Below are 21,164 nucleotides of genomic sequence, written 5' to 3'. Positions count from 1 at the left end.
GAATGAAAAGCACCGACTTGCTGTTCTGGCCAGAGTATAAAGGACAGGGTGCATTATCCCTAATGATGAAGGTAAGGGTGACCCCCGCCTCTTGGGGGATCTAACCACAAACTACAAGAAACACAGCAGTTCCGTTGAATGTTTCAACTTTTAAAACAGGTTCTCCATTTTAGGCCTCCCTAGCCTGAAGCCTGGAGGTAGAATTTGGGGGACTGGCCGACTTATGGCTATGCTTTGGTGGCTTATTTTGAGAGGCCTGGTGTCCTTCTTGCCATGTTTGAGACTCCATCTCCCAACAATGTCATTATTTCTTGACACCACCTGCTGTTACAATGACTATATTTTTTGCACCTTTCTCTTTCTCCTTTTTTAAAATCCGTGCAGCTAAACTAGTTCTTTTTTTTTTTTTAATACAGTAAAGGGAATCTAATTTTCAAATTAGTTTTTCGCTGTCTGTCTTCCTTTGAAAATTGAATATTGTTATTGATGACTTCCCCCAATGCCATTTTGGGTTGTTCACGGGTGCTGCTGTTTTGTGTCAGGAATGTCAACTGCTGCCTCGGCAACATTCCCAGAGTTCCGTGGGACTGTGTGACACGCATTGTCATGAGCTCGACCTTTAAGATCCAGCACTTGTGACTCTAATTTATCCGCATTCTGACAAAAAATACTTGATTTGGGTTTTCATGCCTTGTAAACTAGAAGTTACAAACACCAAAGAGTTCCAAAGCATAATAATAATAATAATAATAATAATAATGCATTTTATTTATAGGGCACTTTACATTTGTAGTAAATCTCAAGGCATAGGGCAATAGCACTGTCAAACCCCAGCCAGTACTAAGGGCAAGCAACAAATCTTTATTAAACAAAATCCATCCATCCATTATCCAACCCGCTATATCCTAACTACAGGGTCAAGGGGGTCTGCTGGAGCCAATCCCAGCCAACACAGGGCGCAAGGCAGGAAGCAAACCCTGGGCAGGGCGCCAGACCACCGCACACACACAAAGCACACACTGGGGACAATTTAGGATCGCCAATCCACCTAACCTGTGTGTCTTTGGACTGCGGGAGGAAACCCACGCAGACATGGGGAGAACATGCAAACTCCACACAGGGAGGACCCGGGAAGCAAACCTGCAGGTTTCCTAACTGCAAGGCAGCAGCGCTACCCACCATGCCACCCTCTAAGTGAAATATATTTGGAGAAATTATTTTTATGTGGAACATTCTTAAAATGATACATGATAACTTTTGGGAGAAAATAAAGATAATTTAATGTGCCTGGAAATGATGACTACCCAGCTGGTATGTTCTTTTTAACAAAACAAAATTCAGGTTCTCCAATCAAGTTGTTCACTTCTGCACTTTAACACATAACTCTAAATCAATGGTTCTCAAAGTTGGTCTACAGACCACTGGTGGTACATGAGCAGCTGCCAGGTGGTCCATAGGCTGACCTGGTTATTTTTCTTAGAAGAACTGTATCCTGATACATTCACATAAAACACCTCTGAGTCACCAACCACAGAGTGCCTTGTCTGACTTTCTTGAAGAGGATAACGTCTTTTCTTTCTAAACCACTGCTTCCTTTTCCAATCCTGTAATGGACATGGTATTTACTTTCTCTTTTTTTCAATATTCTCTCAAATTAGAAGCCTCTCCCTTCTAACACCTTCACAATGTGGGACTTTGTTTTTAAATCCACCATGACATCTACCTTAACAGCCAAACCCTGGCAAAAGCAATCCCTTAATTCCAGCGTTAAGGCTTTTGTATGGATCCATTCATCCATCCATTATCCAACCCACTATATCCTAACTACAGGGTCATTGGGGTCAGCTGGAGCCAATCCCACCCAACACAGGGCACAAGGCAGGAAACAAACCCTGGGCAGGGTGCCAGCCCACCGCAGGGCACACACACACCAAGCACACACTACAGACCATTTAGGATTGCCAATGCACCTAACCTGCATGTCTTTGGACTGTGGGAGGAAACCCACGCAGACACGGAGAGAACATACAAACTCCACGCAGAGAGGACCTGGGAAGTAAACCCAGGTCTCCTTACTGCGAGGCAGCAGCACTACCACTGCACCACCGTGGCACCCCAAAGATGTATTCTTTAGGAAAACTATTACAATCAAAATGAAGCTCCGCGGAGCACAAAGGTAAAATGCAAAGGTAATCCAAATCAAACGAGCACCAAAACAGATTCCAAAGGCAAGGTCAAAAGTGGAAATGTCCGCAATCCAATAATAATGAACAGAATTCCTAAGAAACACAAGTAAGCTCCCCACTTCCAGGCCCATTCGAAACTGAACCACCGGGATCTGTAGGAGACCCTCTGGTGTGTGTGAATGAGAGGGAGGTCAGTGGAATGGTGAAGATGCAAAGAGTAGAGCTGGCAAAGCTGGATGAGTTTAAATACTTGGAGTAATGGGCATTGTGGAAGAGAGGTGAAGAAGAGAGTGCAGGCAGGGTGGAATGGGTGGAGAAGAGTGTCAGGAGTGATTGGTGACAGATGGGTATCAGCAAGAGTGAAAGGGAAGGTCTACAGGACGGTATTGAGACCAGCTGTGTTATATGGGCTGGAGACGGTGACAGGAGACAGAGCTGGAGGTGGCATGGGTGTGACGAGGATGGACAGGATTAGAAATGAAGACATTAGAGGGTCAGCTCAGGTTGGACGGGTGGGGGACAAAGTCAGAGAGGCGAGATTGCATTGGTTTGGACATGTGCAGAGGAGAGATGCTGGGTATAATGAGTGAAGGGTACTAAGGATAGAGTTGCCAGGGAAAAGGACAAGAGGAAGGCCTAATAGAAAGTTTATGGATGTGGTAAGAGAGGACATGCAGGTGATGGGTGTAACAGAGCAAGATGATGAGGACAGGAAGATTGGAAGAAGATGATCCGCTGTGGCGACCCCTAATGGGAGCAGCTTAAAGAAGAAGAAGAAGTTGTTCTAATAGAGGCAGATTAAAGTTGTTTAATACAAGGTCTGCAGAATAAAGATGATGATTTTTATCTTTCAGGATGGTCCTAGATGTCCACTATAGACCTTGTATGCAATGTTCCCTCTAAGCTGAGCGCGTGAGCGATCGCTCACACGAATTCAGAGCGTCGCTCATACTTCCCGCACGATCGCTCATTCCGATGGCGTCGCTCGTACTTATCGCAAAAATTGGTGCTCATAAATTTTTGGCTTAAACAAAATGTCGTTCATAAACAATGTCTTTTGTTCACTATATGCTACTCCTTAGAGGGAACATTGCTTGTATGTTTCCCATTCTTCCTGGCAGATCCTCTCCACCTCTTTTAGATTGTAGGGGAAGTGTATGTGAACTGCCATCGTCTGGTCTCCCCCACATGTTCTACAGGGTTTGAGGGATGCCACCTGGATACTGGCATTCCTGACCTGAATAATACTGAGATCCTTTTCTGGCTGGGACAGCCATGGTATGGAAGGAGAGGGGGAGACAGTTTGTGTAGTGCAGAGGAGAGAAGCTGGGTATAATGAGTGAAGGGTGCTAAGGATAGAGCTGCCAGGTAAGAGGAGGAGAGGAAGGCCTAAAAGAAGGTTTATGGATGTGGTGAGAGAGGACTTGCAGGTGATGAGTGTGACAGAACAAGATACAGAGGACAGAAATATATGGAACAAGATGATCTGCTGTGGCGACCCTTAACGGGAGCAGCCGAAAGAAAAAGAAGATCTAATCTAAGATAACGGTGTCAGCCAAATAAGTACATGTATTATATGAAGCAGCTAGTTCAATTGAAGAAGCTTCAAATTCCTCCTCTAAAACTGATGTGTGGTGTCTGCTTATAAATGTGGCACTTTGATGGCCAAAGATTCACCAATCAGGGCACAGCATTTGCTAGAGTCCACCCTCTCTCAGGTTTAACAGGTGAAAATGACAGCTGTCACTGAAACAAATACAGATTTTTAAAACCCTGTTATTTGCCTGCAGTGGGCTGGCGCCCTGCCCAGGATTTGTTTCCTGCCTTGTGCCCTGTGTTGGCTGGGATTGGCTCCAGCTGACCCCCGTGACCCTGTAGTTAGGATATAGCAGGTTGGATAATGGATGGATGGATGTTATTTACCGTGTCATTGTGAGGTGTTGTGGGATAAAAATAATTTCAATAATTTTAGCAGGAGCCTGCCACATGACGAAATGTGAAAAAAGTGACGGGGTCTGAATGCTTTCTAAACGGACTGCATATCACATGACAGTGTACACATTAACTGGTGTTACCTATAATGAAGAGTGACAGATTTCTGGTGGGCAGCCTATAAGTGTTGCTTTGGTTCATGGCCTCATGGCTTGAATGACTGTGACATGATTGGGGTTCGCTGTTGAATTCGTTTGGCATTTTCTAACGTTCTGACCGCTATTCTTGAGTTCCTTCTAACGCCGCCATTTTGAGAGCTGTTGCTGGCACCTTGCTAGGTGTGTTCCTTCCTTGAATAATCGGTGCCACAGGATACAAAGTTGGCTGGGGGTCCCTTTGCTCATCCGATCTGTGCCTATAATAAAACCAAAAAAAAGAAGAAATCTTTTGTTATTGTGCATTTGGTTTGACCGCTTTACCTGTTTTTTGCAATTTGATGGCTTGGTTTATTTTTATTTGTTCTGTTTCCCAATTTTCACTCATTTCTCCTGGTCTAGCTCGGTAAATAATTCAGCTGTCCGTTTCTCGGCAGGATAGATGTCTTGCTCACATGTCTGTGCTTGGTGTTCACGTCCGTCCCAAAGGGGTGCGAGTCCAGGTTCATTTCTAAAATGGCCTGCTGTGTGCATAGACTGGCACCCGTCCTAGGATAGCAGTGCATGACTGTGCCAGTTGACCCCGTAAAGATAAAAATGGCTGGTCATGAAATGGCGTTTAAAAGCTAATAGGCTTGTGTGCCCCAAATTCTCATTTTTTTTGCGCTGCCTTTTGTCCGAGTGACAAGGAAAGTCAATTTAACGGGACAGTAGATTATCAGATTAGACATGATTTAAAAACAAAGGTCACTGTCCCAAGCAGATCGATAAGATTAGCAAAAGTAAATAGAGTGGGCAAATTCCAAACGGTACCAAGGAGGAACGCTGCAAATACTGTCATCAAATGATAAGAGACGAGCATAAAATCTTTAGAAAGGTTATGCTCTGCAAACTTTATTCTGAAAAGCCCTTAGCTGTCACCTTTTTCATTGCTACACTATGTTTGTGTGTGTTGTGAACGTGCCATACAGTACACTTGATTATTGATTAATTGATGAATTTGATGAGCAGGTCTAAGCGATAGTTGGTTAAAATTCAGTGTTTGTGGGCTGCTGGGAATTTTGAATGTTTGGTTACGATTAGAATTCCACGCTACGAGGGTCTCTTGGTGCCCTGCTATTTCCAAGTAACATTCTGCTTGAGGTAAAGATGGCATAAAAGAGGAATCTGCATTTATGTTTATTTGCTTAGCAGACACTTTAATCCAAAACATCTTACAAAAAATGGCGCACACAATCAAGTAAACACCAGTCTGGGGTACTGTTTGGTAACAAGTGTGACCGGGCAAGACGGATCACCAAAAGTGAGGAGCTCCGAATTCCTACATTACAAAAACCCAACAGACAGAAATACAGCGAAAAAGAGGGTCTTCTTAAACACACCGAGGGACTCAATTTCAATAAATTTGCAAAACCTTTCTGGTCACCCGTCTTCACTTTATCATTGTAGGTTATTGAGTGTAGACTGGAATTTCTCAATTTCCAATTAAATTTACAAAAACAAAACAATCTAGACAGGAACGGGCCATTCAGCCCAACAAAGCTTGCCAGATCTATTCACGTAATTCTACAAACCTAGTTCTGAAAGCCCCTAAAGTCTACCACATGTGTCTGTGGTTCTTTGTGTGAAGAAAAACTTCCACTTGCCTGAAAAAAAGGGTCTGAGCTGCCTTGAAAGCTTGCGTATTGTAACCTGTGCGAAGAAACACTTCCTCATGTTTGTGCAATATTTCCCCTTCACAAGTTTCCAGCTGTGTCCCCATGTTTTCATTTTAAAGTCACCATCTCGATCCATTGCACTAATTCCCTTCATCATTTTAAACACTTCAGTCAGGTCTCCTCCTCTTCATCTCCTTAAGGCTCAGCTCTTTTAATCTTTCCTCATAGCTCATCCCCTGTAGCCATTGAATCAGCCCAGATGCTCGTCTCTGGACCTTCTCGAGTGCTGCGGAGTCTTTGTGTAGACATAAACTGCACACAGGACTCCAGATGAGGCCTCACCAGTGAGTTATAAAGCCTGAGCAGAACCTCCTGTGACTTGTACTCCACACATCAAGGCGCTATATAACCTCACAGTCTGTTAGCCTTCTCAATGGCTTCTGAATACTAACACTGCGACTCCTAAGTCCTTCTCATAAGGTGGACTCTCTATTTTCCAACCTCCCATTGTGTAATCAAACCTCACATTTTTACTTCCTATGTGTACTAATACTTTATATTCCCTGACATTAAATTTCATCAGCAACAAATCTGCCTAAGCCTGTCTGCTGCTGTCCAAGTTCTGTGATGATTCAACAGATTCTCGATTATCTGCCAGTCCACCTATCTTGGTATCATCGGCAAACTTAACCACCTTGTCACTTAAATTCCTATCCTAATCATTTATAAGTATTAAAAATTGCACCAGCCCCACCACTGCCCCCTGCTGGACACCATTGTTAACACCAGCCAATTCAGATACTGTTCCTCACACCATCAATTTTGAGCCAATTCTGCTGCCAGCTGCACCCAGAAGTACCACTTCTTTTAGTTTGATCCCTAACATGCGTGTAATATTAATAATAATAATACATTTTATTTATATAGCTCTTTTCCCATGCTCAAAGCACTTACAGAATATAAGAAAGAACGGCAGGATATATAGTATATAGCATTGTACAAACCAAATAAATAAATAAAGAAGGTTAAGACAGTAAATTCAGAGAAAAAAAGCCTAACAGACAACACAATTGATGGTCCAGCGCACACACACACACACACACACACAGGTTATATGACATCTTGACATGGAGGTAAACTGAGAGAAGGGTAATAAAGTCAATTAGAGCTAAATGCCTTCCTGAACAGATGAGTTTTAAAAGAATTCATGGCGTCAGCTGACCTGATTAATTTCGGTAGGTCATTCCAGAGTCTGATGGCACCTTATCAAATCAATCATGCAGACGGTGCTTTGTTTTACTGCGTGTTTAAGGAAATCATTATCTTTATGCATTATGTTTAACTAGCTGCGTAAGCCTGTGCTATAAAAACCCCAGACACCTAGAAACCATGGAGTCTGGCACTTCAATCAATCAATCACATCGGTTGTGTATTAGTGGCTGCTCATCGGTTTCGTTTTGCCGATGTGCTCACCTTGCTTGTGAATCAGCGGCGGCAGTTTCACTTTGGCGAGAGTCGCTTTCTTTGAGCTTCATGCTGTAGACTTGCACTTCCGAATCAGATAGACAGACAGACACACATTTCCACGTGTAGACGCTGATATATAACACTAGCTGTGTAAGCCTGAGCTGTAAAAAGCCCGGTCTTCTAGAAACTATGGATTCTGGCACTTCAATCAATCAGTTGCATCGGTTGTGTATTAGCGGCTCCTCATCGGTTTCTTTTTGCCGACATGCTCACCGCTGTTGTCTATCAGTGGCTAAGCGAGCTTTTCTCTCCTCGGAGGTTTAGTTTTGCCGATGTACTCGCCTTGCTTGTGTATTAGTGGCGATGGGGTTTCACTTTGGTGACAGAGTCACTTTCTTTGAGCCTCATACTGTACCCTCGCACTTCCTGGCCAGACAGACAGACACACACACTTTCACACGTAGATGTTTATGTATAAGAATAGCTGTGTAAGCCTGGGGTTGGACTTCGATCAATCAATTAATCAATCGCATCAGTTGTGTATTAGGGGCTAAGTGAGGTTCTTTTTCCTTGGTGGTTTCGTTTTGCTGACATGTTCGCCTCCGTTGTCTATCAGCGGCTAAGCGAGTTTCTCTTTTCTCAGCAGTTTCACTTTGGTGACAGAGTTGCTTTCTTTGAGCCTCATGCTGTAGCCTCGCACTTCACGGACGGCCAGAGAGACAGACACACACACTTCCACGTGTAGACATTTATATATAAGATGGGTCATTAAAGCAGATAAGTCCCATAAGTACTTCCAAAATTACTTACTTAAAGGGGATTTACCATCAAAAACGCTGGCTAGACACTAAAAAGGCCTTGAATAATCTCTACAGTATATTATAAAAATAAATCCTGGAAGAGAAAGACTAGGAGACGAGTTAAAATCATGGAAGACACTTAAAAGACCCGCGAGACAAAAGAGAATGGCCAAGGAGCATCTCACGGGGATCTTAAATATGAGACTTTGTGCCAAGAGATTGACCCAGGACCCGAGATTCTTGCAAGACAACCCCTACTTACCACTAAATAAGAGCACGGGCAGCAAACAACACATTCAGACGTGCTTTGAGCACACTCAGATCCAGGGCTCTCGGCACATTGTGAGATGTGGCCGGCTTGTCATCCTGGCCAATACAACCCAGGCCGCCAGATGGAGCCCTCCCTGCAGTATGGAGGTGCCCCGAAGACCAGCAGGGAGTCATGGACTATGTAGTTTTTATACAAGACCCTGCTGGATACCACAGGGGCCGCAAGAGGGAGCTGCAGGGAGGACCAAAGATTTATTTGTGCCCTATGACCCGGAAGTTCATCAAAGGAAGAGCGACGGGCTTCCGGGGTGAAGAAAAGCCATTTTTACCTGACCCGGAAGTGATACAGGATCACATGGACTGGGATTGGGAAATCTTCCGGGTCAGGGAATATAAAAGGACTGTGAGAGCTCCCAGACGGAGAGGATTGTTTATTGGATTATTATTGAGTATTGTGATTTGTATGAGAATAGTGGAGGAGAGGGTGCTTTGTGCACTGTGGCAATTTAATAAAGTCAACAATTGGACTTTTACCTGGTGTCTGTAGTCGTGGACATGGGTTCAAGGGAGCGATAGTGCCCCTATCTGTCACAACATATAAAGCGTATAAGGACAATACGTTATAAATGAAACGTAGACGACTAAGTGAAGAAGAAAGAGCAGCGCGAATAAAAGAGACTCAAAAGTGTTGGAGAGAAAAAAGAGCAAAAAAGAATAATCGAGGTGCAAATTCAGAAAATAAGGAAAGTAATGATCATCCCGGAACAAGTGGAATTGAAGAAAAAAAGCAGGTCCAGTCAGGCTCAGAATTAAAAGACAGAGAGTAAAAGACAAAGTAGAACTTCATGAAGACGTTCACAAACGTTGGCGCCATACACATGTGGAAAAAGTTAAAGATTATAAAAGAAGGAAAATTAGAAAGTATAAAAATAAGAAAGTAAAGATCGCAGTATTGCAAACAAATGGAAATTATTACTCGAAAAAGGGAAAATAATCACCACGGACCAGGTGTCATTGAAAAAAAACAGGACAAAGCGAGGTCAGAAATAAAAGACAGAGTAGAAAACAAAGTAAAATGTCATAAAGAGGTTAAAAAACAAGGGGGCCAAACACATGCAGAGGAGATTAGAGATAATGAAAACTGGGATTCAAAAGACTCAGAAAAAACGTAGGCGCGAAACACTTGCAGAGCAAGATACAGAATATGAAAGCAGAAAAAAATGACAGTGTCAAAGCAAAGAAAGTAAAGATTGCATTAGCACAAATTAAGAGAAATTATTACTCTGAGAAATAACGAAAAGGCGAATAGAGATCGAATATATGGACATAGGTGATATGTCAGAAGTATTTAAATATTGCAAGGCTTTGAAGTTTAAGTCAGAGAATTTCAAAAACGGGGTTTACCTCACATGCATTTATTGGTTCCTTTGCAAAAAAAAAATATAATCTACTGATGATGTAGATGGTTTTGTCTGTGCTGAAATTCCAAACAGTGAAACCTATCCTGAATTATGGTACAAAGTCATTAAACATGTCTCACGGACCTCATTTAAAAGAATCAGCATATTAGGACTCGAAAGATTCGAAATATTGTTTTTACCGAAGCTCTGAAATAAAAGTGAAACTAATGAAATAACAATAATTCAAAGAAAAAAATCTTAAAAGTGTGTATCTGGAAAAACAAACATGGTGGTTGGTGAGCGAAGCCCCCTAATCTTTATAAAAAAAATTAATTTTGAACACAAATGCTCTGTAGCACAAGAAGAACAAAAAGAAGTTGCCTGCGAAGGTAGGGCAACCCAAGGCAAACAGATTCCTAGTTGAGAATCCAAAAATGAAGCCAAAAACAGAGCACAGGTTCAAAAATCTAGTAAACATCAAAAGCACAGAAACAACACTCAAGTACTCACCGCAACTCCCAAGCGCATTTGAAATGAACCGCCAGGAACTATGGGATACCCTTCCGTATTTATAGGGTGAAGGGGACAGTCCCTGGTGGTGATTGGCCGGTGGTCCCGTCTCTTGGAACATAACGCAGGCACTGACAACAAAGCAGTTAATGAACAAAAGTAACGTTAACATAGATAAAAGGAAAAAAAAGTGAACAAAGGAGACAAGGAAACAGGACTTTGAACCCCAGCCAGGGAGAGAAACCCTGAAACATGACATTTATTGTCACGTGTACAGAGTATAAATGCAATTACTGATTTGTAAAGCTCCTTTACCCTGCACTCAGTGAAGAGCGTGAGGCAAAAATAAAGTGAACAGAATTAAATATGCACGCCGAATTAACATATCTATGTCCTTATTTATTTTACAGCCAGGAATTTTAACCTTCAAAAATCGGAAGCAATGCTTCGCAAGGTAAGATTTGCTTCGCTTACAACTTAAAACACCTCTTTTTTACATTTTTTTTTAAATCCTCACCCTTGCTTTTTGATGTATGCACTGCGGCGGCAGTGGCAGATTTACGCTGTGCAGATCATTCACGGAAACAGTGCCGTTATTGTCTTCATGGCAGTGGGTACAGATGTTTATGGACAGCAGAGAGCACTGACACCCCCAAAACTAATCATTTATTGACTATAAGTGTAAGAGCCAATCTTATAAAGTTCAAGTTTTAAGTTAAACTCATATTAGTGTTTGCTTAATTTGAACAGAATTTAATTTTCTTTCATAGCCACAGACCCCCATAAATTAGATAGAATCACATTAGCTACTAGCTGCCCACCGCGGCTCCACCTGCATAGTAGTGAAACAGGACAAACTTTAATACAAATTTTTTTTTTTTAAATGTAATAATTTATATTGAGAAGGATTTATATTGATAGCTTTCATATCCGTGGGCCTCTTGATATACAATATTTTTGGTTTTGCTATCAGTGGGTGAGAATGTAGCTGTGACCCCTTTGCCAAAAATGTAAAATGTTGGCAAGGTATCTCTGGCCAAGCGGAACGCAGGTATACCCTAAAGTGAAATGTCGCCACTGTATATGATCGTGTTTAGCTCTGACGGGAGAGCGTCCCCTGCGCGGGGAGAAGAGCACGTGGCCAATGAGCAGCTACCCCCTAAAACATCTCTCTCTCAAAATCATCAAACGTTACTCCTTAACAATCTGTAGATGATAATGTCTGCTGAACAAACAGATATCACCATCTCAGAGGAGGCAACACGTGGCGAGAGGTCAAGTGACTCAAATGGATGGTGGCGTGTGAGTGAAAAGGGCCCCGCCCCCCTCTGCCCACAGCCTGTCTCTCAGATTTGCATGAATAAATCGGTGCCACAACCAAACTATGATACTTAGCGTGATGACAGAAGTCACAAAATCAACCGGAATGTTCAAGCAAATTATAGAAAAAATCCCGATTTAAATCCATTAAGAAGTTCTCTCGTGAAAAGCAGACATACAGACAGACAGATGTTGGATTTTATATATTTATATATATATATATATATATATATTTATATATATATATATATATATATATATATATATATATATATAAAGAGAGATATTTATTATACAGTGTTTTAATTAAGACAGTGTTTTAGAATTAGTCCCATTGCTAGCATGAACTGCAAGACCCGTTTACAGTATTTAAGTGGCATAAGCTTACAGTTTTCGGACCGTTCAGAAATGGTTTGACTGCACTAGAAAACGTAAAGAAACAAGCCTTGAACATATTTTTTCTTAAACCAGAATTTCTCTTTACTTTGCAATACCAACTTTTTCTCTATATTTTGTGTGAACAGTTTTACTTTTCATTTTTGCTAAAGCTTTTAAAAACGAAGATACTTTGTCTATGGCATCATTTCAACGCATCAAGCCAGTGCTTAAAGTAAACTAAAGCCGTGGAACTTTAGTAATTTTGGGTAAATTCAGCTACGATAAGCAAGAGGCAACTTTAAAACCACTTCAGTGGTACTCAGGCCCCTTTTCTTTTTTTCATATTTTGTAATGTTGCAGCCTTGTGTTAAAATCATTTCAGTTCATTTTATCCAATGATATCCAACCGCAGAGCCGCAGAGACGCAGCACCAAACGTCACCTGCAGTTTCACAGCAGAAGTTACGGTCAGGGGTTAGTGCGGTTTACGTGTAGTATAAACAGCATAAGATGAATGGACCGTGACACCAAAAGAGGTTTAGGACAGCCACCCGTATACTTGAATAAGGCTGCAAGAACTGAGATTTGGCAAATGTGACGGTCGTCCCCTTGAACCCTCAGACCAGACGCCAGACACCAGATAAAAGTCCAAATAATAATTTTATTTGTATAATAAAGTGCACAAAGCCCCTTCGCCTCCACTATACTCAAATAAATCAATAATCCAATACACAATCACTAATTCCTCCACACCTCCCAGCAGCTCAGTCACCCTTCCTCCCAACTCGGCTCAGCGCTGGGATCTCCCACAGTCCTTTTTAAAGTCCTTGACCCAGAAGTATTTCTGTCCCTCAGTTCATGTGACTTTAAAACACTTCTGGGTCAGGTGAAAACTACTTTTTCTTCAGCCCGGAAGTACGTCATTTCCTCTGTCCCCTCTAGGGATGGGAATTGATAAGATTTTCACGATTCCGATTCCATTTTTGATTCTGTTTAACAATTCGATTCTTTACCAATTCTCATATCGATTTTTATTTTTAAAAAAGGAGAACACACAGGTCGATTAGCTTAGAACTTTGTTTTATATCTTATCTTTGAAAAAGATAGAAATGTCGGAGTAGCATGACCTTACAAACCCAACAGTGAGATCTTAAGAGAGCCACAGCCTACGGCTCCTCGATGGGGTGCCACGGGGTCACCAGAAAAAAAACTGTAAATGTAAAATAATAATAAAATAAATATTCTTCTGTAGCAATAACAAAGTATAACATAAAATTATTCTGTGGCAATTACACAAGAATGTCCAGTAACATTTACACTCTCCTTTTTAAAAGTATATATGATGAGCTGAGCACTCAAAAATAAAACTACATCAGCCAGCAACAAATACAATCAACTCAAGTCCAATGGAACTGTGCACTGTGCAATTCTGCAACCATCAACTATGGAGAATTAACAATTCTTTTGCAGAAATATAAGCATATCTGCTTTTTCAGGATGGATACGTGATCTTTCTGAACATCTACTGTAGCAAATGGGTGCAAGCCTTTTACCACAAACTTAGTCACTGCTCGGTGACATTCGTCTATCCTGGCCTGTGTCATTTTACTTTTCCCCGCCTCTGTGAAAGGAGAAGCTACCGGTAGACTGCAGCGAGAACTGCCAGCATCTGCGCCAGCCAGACTCTGTCTGTCTCTCTCGTCATGGTCATCTAAATGCAATGCACAGTAATAGCAGGTTTTGCAATAAGGCAAAGCGCGCTAACATAATATGCAATTTTAGTTGATTAGTTACCTGCCGTATTAACGGGAGAGGACATGCAAACGTTACCGCTGCTGCTGGGTTGAGATTCACTAGTCCGGAGCGGATCAAAAACACGACATTCATTTAAGGTTATCACGTGTTTTGTGAGGAAATGCTTTTGCGTATTCGTAGTGTTCCCTCCCTTTGATGAAATATCTACTTTGCAAGTTGCCCTGTTGTCATCCTTTCTCGTAAAGTATAACCAAACTTTTGAGCATCTGTGCCGCTTAGGCGCCATTTTTCCTGCTGGGTAAATGACGCTACACAACGTGGTGATGTCATTCGAGGCGACTGGAATCGATAGGGGAATCGTTTGCAAAAATGGCAAACAATTCCAAGGAATTGAAACAGTGGGAACCGGTTTTCGATTCCCATCTCTAGTCCCCTCAACTGGGAAGTACTTCCAGGCTATAAGGCAAATAGAAGTCCTTGAGCCTCCCTGCAGTGCCCTCTGTCGGCTCCCACGGTATCCAGCAGGGCTGTGAATAAAGACTCCAATGTCCATGTTGCCCTGCTGGAATTAAGGGCACCTCCATGTTGCAGGGAGGGCTCCATCTGGCGGCTTGGGGTTATTGGCCGGGAGAAGCTGCCAGCCATATTCCACATAACGCAGAAGTGTTACAGGTTGAGTCTAAAACAGAGCTGAACATGAGTGGAGGTTGCTATGCTTTTAAAGCAGGTCAGAGGAAGTGACATCAACAGGGGAGGCCGAAACCGTAAGCGAGTTCTTGGGGCCAGAACCGTAAGTGAGATTCTTGTAGCCAGAACCAGAGTGACATCCATGCGGCCAGGACCGGAAGTGACGATCTCATAGTCAGAAACAGGAAGAGATGTCATTAGGCCAAAGCCAGAAGTGACGATGTTGGAATCATGCAGAATTTCTGGTCTGCAGATATAAAAGAGAAAGGTTTACCGCACCCCGCCACCCCCTGGCCTGGCGTGCAATTACCTTCTTTTGGTCCTTCTGGCTGCCTCCCATGCGCACGTGTGTGACAACGGTTTAGGTTAAGGGACATCAAACTTGGACAAAGGGTCACAAACCAAAGACAAACACAGGAGTCACTTAGTGTCAGCTCTTTGGGTTCAAATCTGGAATCTGGCTGAGCATCTCAAGGACATTCAATCAAACATCTCTGGAGAGACGTGACAATAGCAGTCCACCGACTGTCTCCATCCAGCCTAACGGAGTCTGAGAGGATTTGAAGAGAAGAATGGCAGAAAATCTCCAACTCCAGGTGTGTGAAGCCTGTCACGTCAAAACCATTCCAAAAGCATGGCCATGACGGCATCACTCTGTGGCGTTGTGTTTCAGAGGCAGGGACTGGGAGGCTAGACAGGGTAGAGGGAAGGCCAAACAGAGCAAAGCGCCGAGATATCCTTAATGAAAACCTGCACAGAGCACTCTGGACCTCAGACAGGGCCGAAGGTTCAACTTCCAACAGGACAAAGCAAAGACAACACAGTAATGGCTTAGGAACAACTCTTTGGATGTCCTCAAGTTTCCCAGCCAGATCCTGGATTTGAACCCAATCAAACGTCTCCAGAGAGACCTGACAATTGCAGTCAATGGACGGTCTCCATTCTGCCTAACAAAGCGCGAGAGTCTGCGCAGAGAAGAATGTCGGAAAATCCACAGATCTGGGTGTGTGAGGCTTGTCACGTCACCCGAGAAGACTACTGTCTGGTATGGCTGCCAAAGGGGCTTGGATGAAGTGTGGAGTAAAGGGTCTGAATACTCATACCAGTGGGATATTTCAGTGTACAATTTGCAAAAATTCCTAAAATCCTGTTTTTGCTTTGTCATTTTGGGGTATTGAGTGTTGTTTAATGAGAAGGCAAAAAAGAGAATTTAAACGACTTGCAACATAACAAAATGTGTAAAAAGTGAAGAGGTCCAACAACTCTCTGAATGCTCTGCAAAAACTTCACAGCCTAAAATCGATAAAGCACTCCTATGAGAAGGAGGCTAACCTGCTCTTTATTTATTCAACCGCATTTTCTTGATGTAATATTTTGGATAAACGTCTTCTGTCTGTCTCCAGACATGTGTATTGCACATGGTTTCAATGGGGGGGATGAGTGAAACGGCCAATGGAATCCCACAAATGGGTTCTTATTCCTCTTTACCTCTTTCTTTTTCAGCATGTTGAATTCCGGAAGTACATCAAGGCAGACACGATCCTGACAGAGTGGCAGCCCCCTGAGGTCTGAAGTGTTCTTCTTCAAGCGTCAGTAGGAAGCGTGAGAATCAGAAACCGGTTCCCTAACCCTGAGAACCTCTCACAGCTACTCGTCTTCTTTCTAACCCGTTTCCTAACCCGAAGGCCTTTTAAAACTCAATCAAACAGCTTGTCTCCAAGTTGACAGAGAAAGGCCTCCACCTCTCATTCATTCATTAGACTGGGCTGTTATTGGCCTTCCAGCCTGAAACCCAGCACTGGGGCCCCTTAAGGCTGGGTGCTTAGTCCTCTCCATTACACTGTGTACACTCAAGAATGCACCTCTGTCCACCCCACAAATGCGATCATTTATTCTGTAGGTGACACAACAGTCTTAGGGTTAACCTCACATGGGGATGAGACAGAAGACAGGTTATGAAGTCTGCAAATTATCTGTGTGGTACACGGAAAATAACACTTAATATCGATTTCAGAATGCATCATGTGGACTTTTCTGCTCTCAAGATCAATGAAGACATTGTGGAGAGAGCTTCAAATTTCTGGGAACACAAACCACAGAAGACTTGACATGGAAAAGTAACACCAGTGCTCTGGTTAAAAGGGCAGAACAATGGCCTTACTTTTTCATTGCGGAGACTTACTGTGCCCCCTTTGACCACTGCTCCACTGACATACTGTATTACAGTATGGTTTGTGACTTGTACAGTTGCAAAGGGTCAGGAGATAACTGGCCACCCTTTACCTTCATTGGAGGACATTTTGTTTTAGAACACGTTGCCCCCACAAGACCACAAGTGTCCTAAAAGACTCTACCCATCCCAGCCACCATCTTTTTACCTTATTGCCTTCTAGGAAATGCTACAGGGCTATAAAGACACGCACCTCCAGACTTACAAACAGTTTTTATCCCAGAGCCATTACTGAACTGAACTCTGTGTAGCATGGCTTCCTAACTAGCATAGGGTCCAAATTCTTGTGTCAATTGGACAGTTCAGTTTTTATTTTTAATAAATCTGTAAAAATTCCCAAACTCCTGTTTTTGCTTTGTCATTCTGGGGTTTTGAGTGTTGAGTGCTTAATGGCCAGTAGTGAGTGATTTATGACCCCAAACCACAATTTATGATCCTTCAGCTTCATCCCCAGTGGGGTAGATATCTGTCACGATGTATGACCTTTAAGCCCTTCCCCTGCTGGGGGAGAGGCACTGGAAGCCACACCCCCACTACCACACTGAACCTCTGCTTAGGAGGTGTGTCTTTGTCTTCTCTAATGGCCTATAATGTCAGAGGGGTGTATCGCTCCACCCACAAGGCGGGAAGAGATTTTTTTTTTATTTTGGTTGGACTGTATAAAAATCTATCCTTTTAGCAATATCACTGGGACTTTCAAACCACACAGGGTGGAAGGCCTTGTGAATGCTCCTATGTAAAAGAAAATCAACTCAACTTTTGTTGTCATTCATCCACATACATACTGTAGTATATGGTTGAACAAAATTACAGTCCTTACAGTGACAAGTGCATAGAAAAATCAACATACATTTAACATACCTTATAACGCTAAACAAAAAGCAGTGCAACAATACAAAATAACTAGATTAAAATGCAAGACTGTAACGCTCAAACAATGAAATGCAAATAAGCTTGGTTTCTAGAATGTCTGAGCAGCAGAAACATTAATTTAGTAAAAAGTTTTATAAATTAAGCTCAAAGTGTAAAAAAAAATGTGTGTGTATATGTATATATATATGTATATATATATATATGTATATATATATATATATATATGTATATATATATGTATATGTATATGTATATGTATATATATATATATATATATATATATCCATCCATTTTCTAACCCACTGAATCCAAATAGGGTCACGGGGGTCTGCTGGAGCCAATCCCAGCCAACACAGGGCACAAGGCAGGAACCAATCCTGGGCAGGGTGCCAACCCACCGCAGGACACACACAAACACACCCACAGCACACACTAGGGCCAATTTAGAATCGCCAATCCACCTAACCTGCATGTCTTTGGATTGTGGGAGGAAACCCACGCAGACACGGGGAGAACATGCAAACTCCACGCAGGAGGACCCGGAAGCGAACCGGGTCTCCTAACTGCGAGGCAGCAGCGCTACCACTGCGCCACCGTGCGCCTTATGTATATATGTATATATATATATATATATATATATATATATATATATATATATATATATATATATATATATATATATATATATATATATATGTATATATATATATATATATATATATATATATATATATATATATATATATATATATATATATATATATATATATATATATATATATATATATATACACACACAAAGTATATATACATATTTGCAGCTGGAGATCCAGAAAGTGAGAAACTGAATTGAATCATGTATCATAAAGTAGTTTTTATTCCTGATCTTTCAGCCCCTTCCAGGGGCCTTCATCAGAGGATGATGCTTAGACTGCAAAAATTATGTAGGGTAAGCCAGTGTGATCAGGAGCGGGGTGGGGGGTATTGGTTGTAAAGTTTAGTTTATTATGAACGTGTTCTTCTTAAGTTTACATATGCTGGATTTATGTTCAAATGTATGTTGATGGCGTTCTTGTTTGATAGCCAAGATTCAAAGCTCAAACCTCAGGAATAAAAACTACTTTATGGTACGTGATTCAGTTTCTCCCTTTGTGGATCTCCAGCTGCAAATATGCAAAACGTATTGCAGACCTTCTCTTCCATATATATATATATAAAATATAACAATCTTTATAAAGAAAAAAATATATATATTAAAAAAATAACATTCTTTCCCTTCCTGTCTTGGAAGGTTGCTGCAACACACCCCTCTGACCCCATAGGCTATTAGAGGAGACAAAGACACACCTCTTGGGCAGGGTTTGGTGAGGGGAGTGGCAGAGGCGTGTCTTCTGATGCCTCTCCCCCAAAATGGGAGGGGTTATAAATTATGACATATCTACCCCAAAGGGGGTGGGGATTACGGATAATAAATCAGAGTTTGGGAGCGGGTCTTAAATCACTCTTAGACCCCTTTTTGACAGAACTATTCTTTTCTACTACTTAGCGTCCTCTTAGCATGGCTGTCTGTTAAGTATAATAATCCAACATATGGGGAATGAACTGATTAAAAGCAATCACAAATGAATCACTGCTGAAATCATTTTATTTCAGACAGTACTTTCAGTGTGATCACTGCTTTATATTTGCCCTTATATTTTATTTAAATACTGCTTTGTTGCTTATTTTATATTTAATATGTTTACTATTTGATATTGTTTTTCTATAGCACCTCATTTACGTTAGGTCTTGCTGGATATGTACAACGACAATAACAATAGAATTGCTGCCTACACTTTGCTTTACAGTATTTTGTTCTTTGATCCTGCAGGTTATTGAGCGTTATCTCTCGGGTGGGTTATGTGGACACGATCGGGATGGATGTCCTATTTGGTTTGAAGTTATAGGCCCCCTGGATCCCAAAGGGCTCCTGCTATCTGCATCCAAGCAGGATTTCCTCAAAACCAAGGTGCGCGACTGTGAGAGGCTACAGAAGGAGTGCCGGCTACAGACCGAAAAGGTGGGCAAGAATGAAAAGCTTCTCCTACTACTACTAATGTGCCAGTGCTGATTGCTCTTACTATTAAGAACTCTGCTCTTTGTTAGTTTACAGGAGGCTTTTCTTTGTAATCACCACTGACAGTGACACAGAATGAATCTGAGGAGTTTTATTCAGAAGTAAAAAGATATGGTCAGGGAAAGTCAAAGGTCAAAACTATGCAATCAAGAAATAAACCGGGTATACTTACTCACAAGCCACAGTAGAATGGAAATAAAAATGGCCAGGAGAAGTCAAACAACAGGCTAAAAGGCAAGTCCAATGTCCAAGGAGGCCAAAATGCGAGTCAAAAACAATAGCAGAGCTTTAAAAAAAAACAACAGAAAGACTAAATAAAGCGAAGCAAAACGAAACATGGTTTATCCATCAAGGTAGGATACCCTAGAAATGGCAGAGGATGACCTTCGTATCATTGCGAGATTAGTGTCACAAAAATGAACGCACCCTGGAGAATTCTGTGCCAGATCTCCGTGGAGACGGTAGAAGCAGAAACTTGACACAGTGCCACCTAAATGGAAAACAAAAATGGTGTTGCAACAGGTCTCAAAACAGGTTCCAGACAAAATCAAACCTCATTTTGAATTTCTTGAGTCTCAAAACCATATAATTGTTGGTGCTTAAACTTTTTTTTTTCCTTCCAACCGAATTCGCCTATTGGGAGACCCATCGCAAGGCTTTCTGCATAAAACTGTTTGTGACCCTTTCTCACTCCGTACAATTGTAATTCACCACTCCACGCGACCCAAGGTCAGACATCAGATCACCCAAAATGGGTCACGACTCACAGTTTAAGAAACACTGCACAGAAATGTATGGAATAAATCTTTAAAGTTGGACATCGTAATGTGAAATCAAGAGGCTTTACTGGCTTGGGGCAAGACAGTATGTATAGAATGATAAGGACGACATCAAAAATCGAAACGCTAACCGAAACACAAAGACCTATAACCAGTAAAGACAATTGTAAGGAGCCATTTCCTAGTTACGGGCGGCACGGTGGCGCAGTGGGCAGCGCTGCCGCCTCACAGTTAGGAGACCGGGGTTTGCTTCCCGGGTCCTCCCTGCGTGGAGTCTGCATGTTCTCCCCGTGTCTGTGTGGGTTTCCTCCCACAGTCCAAAGACATGCAGGTGAGGTGAATTGGCGATCCTAAATTGTCCCTAGTGTGTGCTTGGTGTGTGTGTTTGCGTACGCGCCCTGCAGTGGGCTGGCGCCCTGCCCGGGGTTTGTTTCCTGCACTGCGCTCTGTGTTGGCTGGGATTGGCTATGGCAGACCCCCAGTGACCCTGTGTTAGGATATAGCAGGTTGGATAATGGATGGATTTCCTTATTACATAAGATACATAAATGATAGTGCATAATCTATGGGAGGTTCTTATAACCAGCATAAGTTTAATTTAATTGGTATATTCTAGCTATTTCTGTCTTAACATTATTTTCAGTTAGTG

General features: G+C 42.0%; 1 protein-coding gene across 1 annotated transcript in view; it reads left to right on the top strand.

Moving 5' to 3' along the window:
• sec14l8 (SEC14-like lipid binding 8) overlaps window positions 1–21,164 on the top strand; it is a 54,761-nt gene that overhangs the window by 7,277 nt on the left and 26,320 nt on the right. Inside the window, exons 3-5 of the mRNA XM_039772273.1 lie at window positions 10,789–10,832; window positions 16,021–16,083; window positions 19,491–19,679. Coding sequence (XP_039628207.1) covers window positions 10,789–10,832; window positions 16,021–16,083; window positions 19,491–19,679 — 296 coding nt within the window. The remainder of the gene's footprint in view (window positions 1–10,788; window positions 10,833–16,020; window positions 16,084–19,490; window positions 19,680–21,164) is intronic.

This window comes from Polypterus senegalus, chromosome 12 (genome assembly GCF_016835505.1).
Source record: "Polypterus senegalus isolate Bchr_013 chromosome 12, ASM1683550v1, whole genome shotgun sequence".
NCBI lineage: Eukaryota > Metazoa > Chordata > Cladistia > Polypteriformes > Polypteridae > Polypterus > Polypterus senegalus.
Note: the sequence above shows the minus strand (reverse complement) of the source record. Positions and strands in the feature narration are given on the sequence as shown.